This window comes from Ooceraea biroi, chromosome 1 (assembly GCF_003672135.1).
Source record: "Ooceraea biroi isolate clonal line C1 chromosome 1, Obir_v5.4, whole genome shotgun sequence".
Lineage (NCBI taxonomy): Eukaryota > Metazoa > Arthropoda > Insecta > Hymenoptera > Formicidae > Ooceraea > Ooceraea biroi.
The window spans coordinates 3,940,872-3,958,188 of record NC_039506.1 but is presented as its reverse complement, the minus strand read 5'-3'; the positions used below and the strand labels follow the sequence as shown (position 1 = coordinate 3,958,188).

The following is a 17,317-nucleotide window of genomic DNA, read 5'->3' as shown; positions in this document are numbered from 1 at the left end:
AAACTATAGTTTATAATATTTATAATATTTTCTGCGTATTGAATAAATATATATAATAAATAAATAAATAAGGTCTCGTTTTTGTCGAAAGACGATATATTTAAATTATTACATTCTTTTTATTATTATTATATTTTATTATAATACTATTGAGAAATATAGTATGTATTCGGTGTTAATAAATTGTTAATTAAAGTTTATTTTCTAAAAATAAGAATTTCTTTTTCAAAGAAATCTTCTCTCTTTCTCTCTCTCTCTCTCTCTCTCTCTCTCTCTCTGTGTGAATTTCTTGTATTGACTATAAGCTGTCAAATATAAGTTGTTTTCATATATAAGGTCATGACACACGATCGTATCATGAATAACTAACCGATTTCCGAGTAGAGTATATATAAGGTTCTACGCCTACGGTCCGTAGAATATCTTGTAGTCTTGTGGCAGAAGTCAATCATATCAGTATGTGAGATGTTGTATGCAACAATCATCGTTTTTTCAATTCTCATTTCTCTTTATTGGATTTGTCAGTCTTTCAAGCCAAAAAACTACCCACCTGGTAAGTGCGAAAAAAATTAAAACTCACATTCGATGAATCTGTAATTAAAATTATAAAATAATTCGTAATTTTCGGATAGTTCGCTACTACTTCTTGACTACTACGTTTCGTTTGCGGACAAAGGCTCATCCCAAAAACGCTTATGTTCTTGTCTTATTTACTTCTAATACTATTAAATATTAAATATTTAATAGTTTTATTTAATTATTATTATAGTTTTATAATTATTATTTAATTATATTATAGTTTTATTTAATTATTGAATATTTAATAATATTTTTCGCAAATATTTACAGTATAGCAATCGGTCGATGTTTACGTCGTTTATCGTATTTGGATCTATTTAATTGGTTAGATGTTTACCCATACAGCACAAAATATTATGGGTGCTAACAGCGCGAAAATACGCTGCGCGAACGCAGCCTATGTATTGTGTATTATGTACTATGAATACTATTTATACCCATACAGCACAAGATCGTTCTATGATCATTCATAGAATAATATCGGAGAATGTTTAGAATATTCTCATATAATGCTTCAGAGTTTCTGTGAACCTTCCATAGAACATTTGAAGTAGACAAAAACTCACATTCTCTGAATGTTCTATAAATATTCTGTAGCATATTCTATGAACATTTTGCGTATGTTTATGGACTGTTTCTATATATATAGGATATTCTAGGAATATTGTGGGAAATATTATAAGAAATAAAATATTATAAGAATATTCATTGAAATATCATTAGAATATTCTGAGTACTTACCAAATAACATACCAATAACATTTAGAACATTCGTGGAACTGTTTATGAATATTCTTTTCGAATATTCTCAGAATATATGGAAATCATGTTGTTAGAATATTCTCCGAATATTTTGTGCTGTATGGGCATCAGTCTATCTTTGTTCTATATTGAATGAATAATATAAAGATAGCCTGACGCTGATAGCGCTAATAGCGTGCTCCTCGAATGCAGCCATAGTATGCTTTGCATATTAATTACTTAGGTCCAACATGGCTACCATTAATCGGATGTCTATTATCGTTCCGACAATTATGTTTAAAACACGGATATGTTTATCGAGCTGTTAATGAATTGGCAAACACATATGGACCAGTATTAGGATTAAAACTTGGAAATGAGAATGTAGTAGTGATTTCATCATATGATGTGGTAAAAGAGGCTTTTCTTCAAGAAGATTTAAACGGTCGGCCAGACGGATTCTTCTTCAGGCTACGAGCATTTGGTAAAAGAAAAGGTACGCATTTATGTATTATAAATATTACTGAGTGTACTGAACGAAATTCAGAATCGAGTTTTAGCTTTGAATTAACATATATATGTAAATTTGAAAATATCATATTGTAACGACAGGTTGACGTAAAAGATACATTTTTTATCCTTCATTCAATTTTGCTGACAGGAGTTTTATTTACTGATGGAAACACATGGTCGCAATGTCGGAAATTTACGATGCGATATCTGCGGACATTTGGCTTCGGCCAAGAGATTCTGAGGGAACAATTATCCTTCCAATCTCTAGAACTCGTTAATTATTTGGACAGAATGAGCGAGCATGGACCCGTGCATATGAATAAAGCATTTGATATCACGGTACTCAATTCCCTGTGGTTTATGTTTGCCGGACGCGTATTCGACTATAATGATGAAAAACTTAAAACAGCACTCTTATCTGCTGATGAGGCCTTCAGGTAAATGTTAATGAAAATTAGGATTATTATAATTACTATCATTATAAAATCAAATTCTAAGACTTCATGATGTGATACACAGACTAATAGATAATATGGGTGGAATGGTAAACTTACTACCCTTCTTACGTTTTATCGCTCCGCAATTATCAGGATATAACGATATGATAAAAGTTCTTACATCATTATGGAATTTTCTTGACGAAGAAATCAAGATGCATGAAAAGCACCTGACTGATGAGCCACGCGATTTAATCGATGCATTCCTTTTAGAAATTTCCAAACAAGAAGATAATAATACGATTTTTGATCGTGAGTATGATTGATACGCCATAAAACATGAAACTGACTTATTCTAAAACCAGAATATTCTATCTATTTGTGTAGAGAAGTAATCTGCATTTTCTTTGAATTTTTAAAAATTACATTGTTTTAAGAATGAATTATTTGTTCATACATCATACACGCGAATGAGTATGTATCTATATATCTATATGTATATAACACATACATATATTTCTCATTGCAGGTGAAAATTTGTTAGTATTATGTCTTGACCTATTCTTAGCTGGATCAAAGACAACTTCTGACACTCTAGCGAATGCATTTCTTTACTTATCATTAAATACCAAATGGATAACGGTACTTCAAGAGGAATTGTATAGCGTCGTTGGTAAATCGAGAGCTCCTATTGAGAACGATTTGCCATCTTTGCCACAAATGGAAGCTTTCTTAGCTGAGGTAACAGATTTAAATTATGAAATAAGTTATTCTAGTATTAACCAAAAATTCTTGAAATATCAGAATTCTTTGGATACAATCTAAATTTTTTAATAATTATAATTCTAACAATTAACAATTTAAATAAATAGCCAATAAAGCAAGAATAATAATTCGGAAGATATACAATACTATAACTTTCCCTCAATATAATTGCATCTCAATTACATCTATATATTGGGTTGTTCGGAAAGTAATTTCGTTTTTCACAAAGAGATGTCGTTAGTCGCGTTCCTCGATACTTAACTTTACTCTAAGCGGCAAATTCGTTTTATATTTTGACAACTGACATTTCAGACGTCATTTAGTATCTTATTGTGTTGCGATCTGTCAAGTAATTTTTTTTGGCATCACATCAAACATGGAAAATCAAAGTGAGCATTTTCGTAATATTTTGCTTTTTTACTATCGAAAGGGTAAAAATGCAGTGCAAGCGAGAAAAAAATTGTGTGCCGTGTACGGAGAAGATGTATTGAGTGAACGTCAGTGTCAGAATTGGTTTTCGAAATTTCGTACTGGAAATTTCGATTTGAAAGATGCACCACGTTCAGGTCGGCCAATTAAAGCTGATGACGAGAAAATAAAGGCTCTGGTGGATGCAAACCGTCGCATAACAACACGCGAAATTGCTGAAAAGTTAAATTTATCGAATTCGACCGTTTACGATCATTTGAAACGCCTTGGATTCGTTTCGAAGCTCGATATTTGGGTTCCACACAATTCAAAAGGAAATTGACTTGATTCGACGCATTACCATCTGCGATTCATTGTTGAAACGTGAAGAAAATGAACCATTTTTGAAGCGAATCATAACTGGAGATGAAAAATGGATTGTTTACAACAATGTTAAGCGAAAACGATCATGGTCCAAGCAAGATGAACCTGCTCAATCGACATCCAAGGCAGATATTCATCAAAAGAAGATGATGCTTTCTGTATGGTGGGATTGGAAGGGAATCGTATTTTTCGAGCTACTACCAAGCAACCAGACGATTGATTCGAAAGTGTATTGTCGTCAGCTGGATGAATTGGATGCTGCCATGAAGCAGAAGCGACCGGAATTGACGAATAGGAAAGGTGTCGTATTCCATCACGACAATGCCAGACCACACACAAGTTTGGTCACTCGCCAGAAGCTTTTACAGCTTGGATGGGATGTGCTACCACACCCACCATACTCTCCTGATCTGGCACCATCCGATTACCATTTGTTCCGGTCTCTACAAAATTCTTTGAACAATGTAAACTTCGATTCAAATGAAGGCGTCAAAAATCACTTGCTTCAATTTTTTGTCAATAAGGAGAAGGACTTCTATGAGCGTGGAATCTTAAAGTTGCCAGAAAGATGGCGAAAGGTAGTGGAACAAAATGGCCAATACATCACTGAATAAAATTGATTCTAAATATGAAAAAACCGCCTTTCATTTTTCCTTGAAAAAACGAAATAACTTTCCGAACAACCCAATAGCATACACAGTATATACCTTTTTTATGTTTTGAGATAAATAATTATTAAATTTAATATTTGTAGATGCAGAGATATTTAGTATTGGCACCGCTCGGTGTACCTCATAGAGCCATGAAAGATGTTTCTCTCAACGGATATCTGATACCCAAGGTAATAAATCATGTTACAATTTAATAAACAATATGTGCTATTGAATAATTAAATAAAAGAGTTTTGGCCGTTTATACAAAAATCTGCCAATATTTATAATAAAATTAAAAATACTAATTTAATTTCTTGTTTCATGTATTTATTTCTATAATGATAAAAATAAATGTATATATGTATATCATATACACACGGTTTATAAGAGAATTATTACATTACAGGACTCGACTATTCTTTTTAACTTGTATAGCGTCCATTACGACGAGAAGTACTGGGACAAACCAAACGAATTTCGTCCGCAACGATTTTTAGACAAAGAGGGCAAATTTTGTCGGCAAAATTATAGTATGCCTTTTGGATTAGGTAAATCTAGATTTGATGTAAAATTGTCTTGTGTTGCTATTATAATATTCAACGAGCAATATAAATTTATTGAACTTATTGAATTTGACAATAATAATATTGAATTTGAAAAACATATCTTCTCTAATTGCATGCACATTTAAATAATTATTTAACACAGGTATATCATATAATTATTAAAATTTTTTATGATTTTTTCTCAAATTAGAGTCGTTTGATTCGCTAGGAGTTCAATGAACACAGGAAATCCTTAATATCGACCAAACTAGTAATTTATTTGATGGCAAAAACACAATGTTTCGACCTTGGTATCAGGTCCTTCTCAAGTGATTAATTAACAATCAGTCATGTTTGGTTGAAAAATTTTATCCGAGAGAGATACAGACATGACATGACCTCAATGAGTTGTTAGCTCGAGGACGTATGATGTCATGTCTGTATCTCTCTCGGATAAAATTTTTCAACCATAAATGACTGATTGTTAACTAATCACTTGGGAAGGACCTGAATTTAAGATCAAAACATTGTGCTTTTGCCAAATGAATTGCCAGTTTGGTCAAAATTAAGGATTTTCTGTGTTCATTGATTTTTTTCTCTCTCTAAAGTAGCAATTTTTCCAAATGATATAAAAATTTATAATATTTAAATATATCATTTGAAAACATATATGTAATTTCAAACATATCATTATAAAGTAAAAATATAGTTTTTTTTTCAGATTCTAAAAAATGATTCTTGTAAGATTTTTCTAATAAATTTTTTTCTATGTGAAACAAATATAGAACATAATACATAACGTTAGATGATGCATTTTTGTATCTTTACAATGTATAAGTTTAAACTTCATAAAGATGTGCACGTATATATAAGATAATTGACATACTTATGGACATACTATGGAACTATCAGTATTGTGCTATTGAGGAACTAATTGTAGAAATATGAAAATAATTACTTTGTGTTTCAGGTAAAAGACGTTGTCTTGGTGAGCAGCTTGCACGTTCTTCATTGTTTTTGTACTTCTCTCATATTGTACAATGTTTTAATATGGAACTCTCGGCCGAGCATGCCAAACCAGATCTAGAGGGCTGTGATGGCTTTACCATAGAGCCAAAACCGTATTACCTTAAGCTCACGAAAAGATTGGATGTGAAATACTAAAACGATCACCACGTGGCGTACGCAAGCACATGGCGATACATTTGGACTTCTACGAAACAGGCGAATTTCGTTGAACTCGTAAAACAACGCGTAAAAGTAAGACTTTCATGGCGTAAAATCAATAAACGTCATTTGCCGCACCATACACGTGCAGAATTTATCCGGAAATGGATATTTTATCAAACGGATATTTAATCTACTATTTGCTACATATAACTAAAAAGTATGTAAATTATATAATAATTATGCTACATACTTTGCATAAACGACAGTATGTGTAATGAGGCTTTTGTCAAATAAAATAGCTTTTAGGCTTTTAAGCGTCTTTATATTTGCGAATAATGAATTAACATATTATTGAAAAAGTAATTGAAATAAATGATTGTAAATCTTTGCATTTCTTCAACAATAACTCATCGCGTTTTCTTTTCTTCTTTTCCATTATCTCCATCAAGTTAATCATGCTAGAGTTTTTATTACAAAATTCATATTTGATTCATATTTGACGTACATACATTATTTTTAATTAAAAATTTTGAAAATTGAGAGAAAACTACGTAAATGCTGTATAAATATATTTATCATCTGATTTAATATTATTGATAAATGTATCACACGTTATCATTTATACACTTTATTTATAAACGATTTTGATACGTTCTTATCGTTTTGAACATACCAGGCTGAAGATATACATATAAATAAAGTTTTATAGAATTTGTTCATTTTAATAAGATTTTCTACATCTTGGTTCTTTTGTTCTTTTAATATATATATAATTTTAAGAAACTTAAGAAGAAAAAAAATGTATTTTTAAGACAATCACATTTCATCATATTCCAACGTTATCTATATTTCGATTTGTTAATTCTGATCAAATTTATTTGCAGTTGTTTTATTAGACACAAGTAAATTATGACAGAAACTTAAATAATATTTCATTTTAGTTAAATGAAACAAATGCAAATTTATTTCATTCAAGACCATTTTATCGTGAGACGATTAACATTTCATAAGGCTTCAACGAGAGGGTTAATCCGGGATTGATTTCCGCTTTGATTTTCTGTTTTCCTGGCATCGGAAGCAAACGGACTTTTTGCATTATACCAACGAATAGCAGGAACATAGCTGTCTTTGCCAATGCTTCTCCGGGACATCTTCTGTGTCCTGAAAAATTAATTTCACATGACAGTCGATGTAGTCAATAGTAAGTCAGGCAATGCGCAATGTAAGATATTTCTATTTAAACACAATAATTTATCACGTAAAGTTTCACGCGAAGAGAACATCATCGTTCATTTCTTCTTGATGTATAAGACACGTTTGCTGAACTTCCAATGTATTGTAATAAAACATATTTGGAGAGAGAAATAAAATAACATAACATAATTACATCATTAAAACGAAATACAAAAATCACTCACTTTTCTATTAATCAATCAGTTTTACTGACCTTTCCCAAATAAGATGATATTTTCGTCTGGTTGATAAGCCCCGTTTTTGTAAAATCTTTCCGGTTTAAGCTCAGTCGGATCAGGATAAAACTCTGGATTCATATTGTTGCAAAACACATTCATCAAGACGGTGCTGTTCTTCGGTAGTTTGTAACCACCAAGAGTCGTATTCTCAAGCACACGACGTGGTCCTATGATGGGAGTGACCAACCACAATCTTTGACATTCGGTTAATATGGCCTCCGTATATGGCATCCTGTTTAATATAAAAAAAATTTTTAATTCTTGAATTAAATAAATATTCTGAACAATAGATAACATGCAAAAAACATTCGTAAGGCAGGAATCGAATGACCATTGCAATAAAAAATTTGTTTAAACGGGAATGTCCTGCTTAGAGATATAACTGCATCATTACTTGACTCTGTCTTCCAATTGGGGAAGTCTATTAGGACCGATCACGGCATCGATCTCTTCATGCAGTTTACGTTGCACATCCTGATGATTGGCTATTTGCAAAAAGAAGAAGTCCAGAGTGGCTGTTGTGTTGCCGACGCCAGCAATGAAAAAGTCGATCAACGTCACAAGAAGATTGTCGTCTAAAAGAACATGGGAAATCGAGTGTCAGACAAATGTTGGTCGAAGGAGCTTTCTCTGGCGCTTCCATTAGTGTATCCCCGGTTCTCAGGAGGAAGCGTTAATTTCCTCGGAGGCACGTCATACTCGAGAAACCGCGAGCAATCTTCACGCGAGGAACATTCGGGTAATAATGTAGCACTTTATAATCTCCTCGCATCAATTTCATCGAATAACATTTCAAGCGTCTCAATAATTACGCGCATTCAATTTCTTAAGCTAAATAGTCAAAAATATAAAATATGGTCTTTCCAATAAATAAATCGTGAAAGAAAATTGTTGTATTTTTCAATGTTTCTTATCATTTTACATAAAATAACTAAAGTCTAAATAACTGAAAGTAAATAACTGTACCTGTAAATACGGTATCCTTGTCTTTCTGCGCAAACATCTCACGGAGGAACATATCGATGAAATCTATCTCGCTTCCTGGGACATACTTTGTTTTGTGCTCATTGATAGTGTCCTAAACAAGTATCCGAAACAATGGATCAATTGAAAAAGCATTGGCAAATGAAAAAAAAAACAAATATAAAATTAAAAGAAAATCATCAAAATCACGTACCATTAAAAAGTTCTTGAGTTCATCGTTTAGCGTTTGGAGGATATTGTATCCTGAAGTCTCGGGTGCGATATGACGTATCCAGGGGAAGGTAGACAGCATCCCACCAGCCATATCAAATACCCGCGCGCGGCGCTCCAGCAAATCCATAAAAACTTGCAACCTTTACAAGCAATCGTTGAAGAAAACTGTCTCAAGAATTCTGAAGGTGATTTTGCAACGATGTACGTACCTTGAATCTTCGGAAGGCCGTTTTGCTGTGACCAACGTCCAGAGAACATTGATCACAACTGGTGAAATTACAGGTCGTATATGCCGCACGTTAGGATCTTTCAATTTTTCCAGAATAATCGCTAATTCATTCGTAAGCAACTCGGTCATATGACGTTGAGCGAAGCCGACAGTCCTTAGAGTGCGTACCGACCAAGAACGTAATTCCTTCCATTCTGGACCATCATTCATAGTGATTCCTTCGAAACATTACATATTTAATTGTCTTTCTGTACGTATATGCGAAAATCGAAGAATCTTACTCTATATTTTTAAATATCTTTACTTAAGCAAATCTAATTTAATGGAAAAGTAAGTTTGCTTTTAATTGAACACTGTTTAACTCAACAATTTGATTGAAACTCTTTTATCAACAAACTCAATTATTTTTAAAAACTTTAAAATAGCAGACTCCAACAGGACTCATTACCTTTTCTCATTCCCATGTTTCTGATTTTGATAAATTCGTTCCACGGACGTCCATCGAACTCTTCCTTGTGAAGCATTTCATGAATGAGTTTACTGTCACATATAACAACGATATTGTTCAAGCCCAGTCGCAAACTAATAATACCACTGTTATATTGCTTGCAAAGCTCCAAAAAAGCGAGATGTTGTCCACCAAGTTTACGTGTTAATTTTCTTAAATAAAATTGATTACCGACAAAAGGCCATGGAAAGGGACCTAAAAATTAGAGAATTGGCATGAAGACTATATTATACATAAGAATGTAAAGCTATGAATCTATTATTGCAAGTTTTTACATATACAATATGAATATACTAGCTTTCATTATAAATGTAAAAAATAGTTAAAACTTGAGGAAATACTGTAGCGATACCATGGATAATAATTGATTAAATTAAAATAGATTATTCTGGAAAAGTACATTTCAAATCTAGAATTATCTATAAACCACTTAACTTATAACATGCTCAATATTCTTAAGTACCACTTCAAATGATGACAATGAATGACTAGTAAAAATAAAGATCCAATAGAAAGTGTTGATTATGATATAAGATAATTAATCTTTGTGGCGTATTATTTTGCACTCCTATCACAAAATCATCCCCTTGATTTTACTAAATCGTGATTAAGAATATTGTAACGCAGAATAGCAGATTGCATAATCATAATCTTCTGTACATTATATCACTATCTTTAATGAATTCAATCATGATAAGTTAATAGATTATCTTCCGAACTCTATTAGGCGCGACGTAACGACGCCAAATCGATTTCACACTTATATAAGCTTTATTTTAAAGCTCTATAGCGAAAGAAAAAAATGTTGGTTCGTGCCAATTTCGACATTCTGTGAACAAGACGTTATATAATTCACCTTCGTAAAACCATTTATACATAGGTCACATAATTTATGTTACAATAATAGACAACAGATAATATGTAAAAATGGAAAGTAAATATTTCTTAATATCTAGTTTTTTGTAACGTTACTTTTTGGAAGTATAATAATGCATTTGCAAAGTGCCATTGCATTTTATTTTCATATCTCCTCTTTTTTATTAAAACTTCATATACTTTATAGTTTATTTTAGAATATTCCGAATTAACATATACAATATCTAAGCAAATTACTTTTCGAAACTTTATGTTAATATTTTTATACATAAGAAAATCTTAGTATATAGCAATTATATAATTTATGAAAAAGATTGTATGAGATCTTTTTACAAAATTTCATTCATAATATTATGTTTATAAATATATATATGTGTATAAAAAAAGCATTTATGCATTTAGCTTGAAAGCATCATTACAAACCGTAATATGAGCAATACTTGGATATTATCAAGCAAAAGAGATAGTTCAAATATCGTGATTTGTGTTATATATTCTTTGTTTTTAAGAAGATTAACAAAAATTAAACAATTTTCAAAATAAACTTCAAAGATTTCTATTTATCTTGATTATCTCTTATTCTCTACATTCATAAAAACTTTTATTTAATTCAGTTACTTTAAATAACTGTTTATAAATTGTTTATAAGATAAATAGAAATCTTTGAATTTTATTTTGAAAATTGTTTAATTTTTGTTAATCTTCTTAAAAACAAAGAATATATATGAACAGTTATTTATAAACAGTTGTTTGAAGCAACTGAATTAAATAAAACTTTTTATGAATGTAAAGAATAATGATTGCAATATATTGAATATTATGTGTCCTATATTATTTTACCATGAATTATATTATATAAAAAAATTATATATTTTCTCTCTCAAAATAATGTTTTGGTTAATAACCAATTAAAACATGATAATTTATCACGCAATTTCTATGTTATAATATCAGACAACAAAACTGTTTCAGGTAAAAAATATTTTATCTCATTACATGTATCGTGAACATTATTATTTATTTATTATTAAATATCCATTTTATAAATCACTATAAATGAGATTGAAATGATTCCGTAAACATAAACTGTAATATAACAAATCTACTATTTCACAATGCTACTCTCCGAAGCTTCAGATTAGAAGATAGAATTAATAAAAACAAAAAACTGTTAATAAATAAATTACCTGGTGGATATTTTGGTTTTTGTCGCACTATAATAATAAGTAGGAGAGTCAAGATCAGCACGCTCAATGCCACGAACATCGTGTTTTCGTAACAGAGACTTCCTTTTGCAAGCTTGGAGTTTCCTTTTCGAGTCGTTACCTCTCTCCGTGGAACGAATATTGCGTTCTGGCCACTTTAATTGCTGCTAGGCGAGTTTTAGTAAGTGTCCGATCAGGTATTTGATTTAATCAGCAGATAGTGTCACGTGTCTCTGATAAGACAGGAAATTGACCATGCAAGTCCGCCTCCCAAATCATGCCATCAAGGTAAAAAGGCAACTCGAGACAACTCGATCAGCTCAACAGTTCTGGCATGATCTAGATGCGTACGTCAATCGTGCCGACGACTCGTGCATGCGACAGACTTGCACATGTGGGCTAATTTAACAATTGGCTAGATCACCAGATTAAAGTCAGACTCATCCGGTTAACTCCGATAATGAATTCTGCATTGCTCCTGTTTATGCAGGAAGCTCTTATCAACGGAAATTCTTATATTTTCAAAGAAAAATATAAGAAAGTTCATGTCAGTAAATAAACTTGATTTAATACAAAAATAATAAATAATCTAAGAAACATATAACAGATATATATTTAAATTTTCTACAATTTTATTACAAGCTATCATTTTAGTCACATCCAAACTCTGCTGACTGATTTACAAAATTTAACTATTCCTTATTCGTTTCTAATTATATCTTAATTAAACTATGAATATTATTTAAATAATACTTTTGATTCATCTATATATACACAGAACCGGATAATTTTCCTAATTATAAAAATTTCTATTTAAAAAATTAATATATTACAATTCAACATTAATAAAGACCTATTTTATTCTGTTTAGAGAAATATTGTTATACACGAGCGTTGGTCCGCTTCATGCCGGACACCCTGTATATTAATATGACCTATAGAATATATGTATGCATATTAGGGAATATCCAACTACGTAATAGGAATAAAAATATCTCTCATATATCGTTCGAAGAATATTATTATCTATAATTACGATCAAAAGATTTAGGCCAAATAATTTTTTATCAACGAATGCCTTGCGCGTGTATGAATGATGGAAACGGAAATAAGATCACATATCAAAAATACGTATCAGATAAGAAACAAATCTAATATCTACCAATTACAAATATATCAATCTTTTATTCAACTACTATGTCTACTTTTCAAACATGAAAAATAACTGATGTTGCAGAAAATCTGTAAAATTCTAGTTCGCTAATATTAATTAGGTATATCAAATTAAAAACAAATTAAAAACAAATTCCGTACAATTTATGTCGCAATGTCTACCGTCTCACTAATTTCATATGTTTTATTTGTGCTTTCTACTTATTTTATATTCTAATTCTTGCCTTTTTATAAATATAAATATATGTATTTTATTCCAGAAAATCAAAAATATAATTAAAATAAATAAAATTCTTCTCTGTCATGCTTTCATAAAAAGAATAAACTATTTGTTCAGTACTTCTATGAATGTTTTTCCATATGAGAATCGAAAGTAACAATGACAGTAAATAAAATAATTATTAGTTATTTCACATATATACATATACACTGAATGTGCAATACATCATAGATATATTTGCTTGGTACAACTTTCTAAAGGCACTTCTATAGAAAGAAAATTGCATTTGAATATTCATATGGAACTAGTACTAACAAAATACAATAGCGTCGAAAGTAGCTAATATAATTCTTTTTTTTTAGTTTTTCTAATATGTAGAAAATTTATAATATGAAAACACGTGGTTACATAATATACACATGTACCGTAGGCCTTCATCACTACTTTTCGGATTTCAGAACATTTTACTTCTATTTATATGTATACATATTAATATATATATTAAAATATGTGCATACGCATAAATAAGAAAGTTATATTTTCTCCAAAAAATATTAATGCAATGAATAATACTGATAATAAGAACATAAAGTAAATTCTTAGCAATTATCGAGATAAAATCGTTGCAGTACTTAAAGCTTTACCACTTTAGATCCACTAGATTCCTAACAAGACTTGGAAATTACAGCACACTAATGTGACCGATATGACGGATTGTTTTCCAACAATATTTCTGTAAATTCTATTTCTATAGATTCCTATAGATTCCTATAGATCATATAATTTCAACTTGGATTACTGGTATTTTTTTATTTTACGCGATATTTTTTGAAAGAATTAGACACTTTCTTGAAAAGATTTAACACATATTTACGTACATTTATATAAACAAATAAAAATAATATATTTAGTCTTTGCGTAATATCAGTGCAAAATTCAATTATATATTAAAACAATTATTTGTATATATATTAATATACACATATATCTCGTATAACATTTTCATGTTTAAAAATTATATACAAAACATTGTGTATTTTGTAGTATTCAAAAAATAATATACTATTTACATAATTTTTTATATAATTTACATTTTTGCACATATATAGGAAACTTTATGCATAAAATACAACTCTGCATAATATTAATATTGTATATACACAAAATATATTATATATATATTTATATGTACAATACATAGCTAATATAATATTTACATGTTTAAAAATTACATAGAAACATTGCAATTTATATTCTTATATAGCATATTTAATAACAATATATTATTTACAAAGGTAGCATAATATATATATATATATATATATATCCTTATAATTAATTAATTAATTATTATATATTTACTCAGATCTATTTTCTTGTTAAGTTTCTTTCATTGTTTTTTTTATGTATGCTATTTATTAATTAAACATTTTATTTATTAATTAGGATCAGCCTAACTTTCATTTTGTTTCAATAATTTATTATGATTTGACTTGTTCGATTAACGAATTTTTTATAATTTTTTATAATTCTGTGTATAATTAAAAATATTTTTAGGTAATATTTTTAGGTCAAGTTAGAAACAATTTATTGAGCAATTCCAACTCCAATAAACTAGTCTACATTATAGACATAGCGATTACTATAATATAGTATTATTATTTTTCAGATAGCATCAAATCTTCGTCCTTAATTATTATCTGACAAATATCACAAGTCTCGCACATGTGCTCTTACCTCTAACCGAAAACAGCCGCTTCCATCTTTTCATGCAACGAGTGTATTAAATTTTTTTCTTTATGTAATTTTAATGTGCCTACAGCCAAAACTGTCGCGGCTTTTTGGCACTCACGAGTGTATTAAACAAATATAACCAACGGCCGTATTGTTATGATGGCGCTACTGAATATTTGTGGGAATAATTTGACCGAAACATAGTAAAAATTACCAAACAGGGGAAACTCACTAAACAACTACATTCTCATTGGTCGATATCTAGTAAATCTAGTCATTTTTATGATTTATGATTCTGTATGATGCATAATTCACCATTTCCAGATTTCCAGGTCGAAAAAGATTACTGAATAGTTATCTTTCTTGAAAACGCGCACGTGACTACATTAGTTATCAATTATGAAGAATAAATGTAGGTAGCGCTGTAAATCGCGTCCGTTTGCAGAAGGTTATTCAGTTTGTTTTGTAGTACCAGTTTATATTCTGATAGAGTGTTATATGTCACAACATATCCCATATATTATTTTATAATACATATAAAATAATATGGACAATAACGATGAAAAATCGTCTAACGTTCAATTTAAGAAGAATAAAAAGAAATCATTGAGGAAACGTGTTCTTTCCGATGACAATGATAGCGACAGTGAGAAGGCATCAAGGTATATTCTATGCACGTATACGTATTTTATATTAATAAATAAATATCAACATACAATTTAGAAATTTAGCATAAAACAATTTATTTCAGAGAGAAAGTTGAAGAAATGAAAATCATTCAAAAGCTTCGCGAAAGGCCGAGTGGTGTCAATGTTGTTGGTTTAGCGCTTGGGGAGAATGTCACGTCGGATGTAATAACGGTAAGCTGTGTTACATGTAAATATAATAAAATATACAAAACTATAGATTGAATGTGCGTGGTGTTAACAGTAATTTATGTTGATTTAGACGGATCCCTTTAACATAAAAACTGGAGGAATGGTAAATATGGCTGTATTGAAAAATGCAAAACACAGACAAAATGATGCGTATGAAACTGGCATTGGGACACAATTTAATGCAGAGACTAATAAACGTGATGAAGATGAAGAAATGTACATATATATACCTATATACACATACACATTTTATTTTATCATTACTGTGATTTAAAAAGGTTTGTACCAGATCACAAATTAATATAGATATTGTTGTTAGGGTTAAATACATAGAGGAAGAACTGTCGAAACGTAAAAGCAGGAACAGTGATGATGTGGCAAATAGTACAAACAATGAAAAAGGATTATATTGCTCACCTGAAGAGGCAGCGTTGCGAGCAGTGCCAGAACACTTGAGACAAAGTTCAGCCCATCGTAGCGAGGAAATGCTTTCAAATCAAATGCTCTCTGGTATACCGGAAGTTGATCTTGGTATAGAGTGAGTACATTTCTTTATTTGATAAAGATTTGATAAAGAGCTTCAAATTTTATTAAGAACGTTAAGAAAATAATTCTTATATTTTAAAATAGATGGCAAATTATTTTAGTTTTTAACAGAATAATCTTTATTAGTTTATTAAATTTGTTGACAATACATGTTTATGGCAGATTTTATTGTAAGAAACATAATTAATGTTGCAGAGCTAAAATTCGTAATATCGAAGCTACCGAAGAGGCAAAATTGAAATTACTTTGGGACAAACATAGAAAGAAAGATGGACCATCGCAGTTCGTGCCTACTAATATGGCTGTAAATTTTGTACAGCATAACAGATGTACGACTCTCATTATTATTTTTGCTGAAATTATTGTTGTCGAAAGAACTTATTTGCAAATCAATCGGAGGATTTAATGTTTTTTTTAGAAAAATATACAATATTACAAATTTTATAGTAATAGAAAAAACGAAAGATTTAAAATCACACCTTTCACACTTAATGTGCACTCGTGACGAAAATATTTATTGTATTGCAGTTAACATAGAAGACCCAGATTTCCAGAAATCGCAACAAGAATCCGGTGATAAGAAAAGATCCACTACAAAGGAAGATGGCCGAGGAAAGCGAAAAGATAATGGAGAAAAGGCAACGGACGATTATCATTACGAAAGATTTAAAAAACAATTTAGGCGATTTTAGATAGAGCTATTGTTAATCTGTCATATTTTTTTTATGCTGTAGATAGTAGTCATCGTCTTTAATAATAAATATAATTTCTAATTGTAAAGAAATTGTATATGTATCATTTGTGTGTGTATATATATATAATCACTTATATATCATATCGCACAGAAATGTTTATCATAATTGCTCGGTTGCTTATCTAGCTGTACTAGTAATGTATTAAAAACAAAAGCAATAATGTATTACACATGATCACCAAGTGAGCTTTATTGTTTATTATTTTACATATTTTCTTTTATTTACTATATCGCAATCTCTTTTCTCTTTTTAATTTTCATGCAGATAATTTAAAATAAAAATAGTTAATCTAACCATTATCGAGATTATTTATTGTCAAAAATTTTACA

General features: G+C 30.1%; 3 protein-coding genes across 3 annotated transcripts; 2 read left to right on the top strand and 1 right to left on the bottom strand.

Moving 5' to 3' along the window:
* Nucleotides 1–406: 406 nt before the first annotated feature.
* LOC105280475 (methyl farnesoate epoxidase) lies at nt 407–6,601 on the top strand. The gene is made up of 8 exons (XM_011341059.2): nt 407–553; nt 1,565–1,816; nt 1,982–2,270; nt 2,353–2,582; nt 2,800–3,011; nt 4,582–4,668; nt 4,887–5,028; nt 5,996–6,601. Exons 1-8 carry the CDS (start codon nt 466–468, stop codon nt 6,187–6,189), a joined length of 1,494 nt encoding a protein of 497 aa, XP_011339361.1. The 5' UTR covers nt 407–465; the 3' UTR covers nt 6,190–6,601.
* A 161-nt stretch (nt 6,602–6,762) lies between these two features.
* On the bottom strand, nt 6,763–11,743 carry LOC105280474 (probable cytochrome P450 305a1). The gene is made up of 8 exons (XM_011341058.3): nt 11,665–11,743; nt 9,542–9,796; nt 9,074–9,311; nt 8,845–9,004; nt 8,634–8,745; nt 8,062–8,242; nt 7,643–7,899; nt 6,763–7,356 (listed from the first exon to the last, which is right to left on the bottom strand). Exons 1-8 carry the CDS (start codon nt 11,741–11,743, stop codon nt 7,178–7,180), a joined length of 1,461 nt encoding a protein of 486 aa, XP_011339360.1. The 3' UTR covers nt 6,763–7,177.
* A 3,612-nt stretch (nt 11,744–15,355) lies between these two features.
* On the top strand, nt 15,356–17,171 carry LOC105280473 (telomere length and silencing protein 1 homolog). The gene is made up of 6 exons (XM_011341057.3): nt 15,356–15,471; nt 15,561–15,669; nt 15,758–15,903; nt 16,007–16,225; nt 16,429–16,562; nt 16,762–17,171. Exons 1-6 carry the CDS (start codon nt 15,356–15,358, stop codon nt 16,923–16,925), a joined length of 888 nt encoding a protein of 295 aa, XP_011339359.1. The 3' UTR covers nt 16,926–17,171.
* Nucleotides 17,172–17,317: the final 146 nt, after the last annotated feature.

Excerpts from the sequence above, each read along its gene's own strand:
- LOC105280475 (XM_011341059.2), top strand. The coding sequence starts at position 466 with ATGTTGTATGCAACAATCATCGTTTTTTCAATTCTCATTTCTCTTTAT. Across the intron at positions 554-1,564 it reads GCCAAAAAACTACCCACCTG|GTCCAACATGGCTACCATTA; the intron begins GTAAGTGCGAAA and ends TTAATTACTTAG. Across the intron at positions 3,012-4,581 it reads TGGAAGCTTTCTTAGCTGAG|ATGCAGAGATATTTAGTATT; the intron begins GTAACAGATTTA and ends TAATATTTGTAG.
- LOC105280474 (XM_011341058.3), bottom strand. The coding sequence starts at position 11,743 with ATGTTCGTGGCATTGAGCGTGCTGATCTTGACTCTCCTACTTATTATT. Across the intron at positions 9,005-9,073 it reads CGGCCTTCCGAAGATTCAAG|GTTGCAAGTTTTTATGGATT; the intron begins GTACGTACATCG and ends TTGCTTGTAAAG. Across the intron at positions 8,746-8,844 it reads AACTCAAGAACTTTTTAATG|GACACTATCAATGAGCACAA; the intron begins GTACGTGATTTT and ends ATACTTGTTTAG.
- LOC105280473 (XM_011341057.3), top strand. The coding sequence starts at position 15,356 with ATGGACAATAACGATGAAAAATCGTCTAACGTTCAATTTAAGAAGAAT. Across the intron at positions 15,472-15,560 it reads GACAGTGAGAAGGCATCAAG|AGAGAAAGTTGAAGAAATGA; the intron begins GTATATTCTATG and ends AATTTATTTCAG. Across the intron at positions 15,670-15,757 it reads TCACGTCGGATGTAATAACG|ACGGATCCCTTTAACATAAA; the intron begins GTAAGCTGTGTT and ends ATGTTGATTTAG.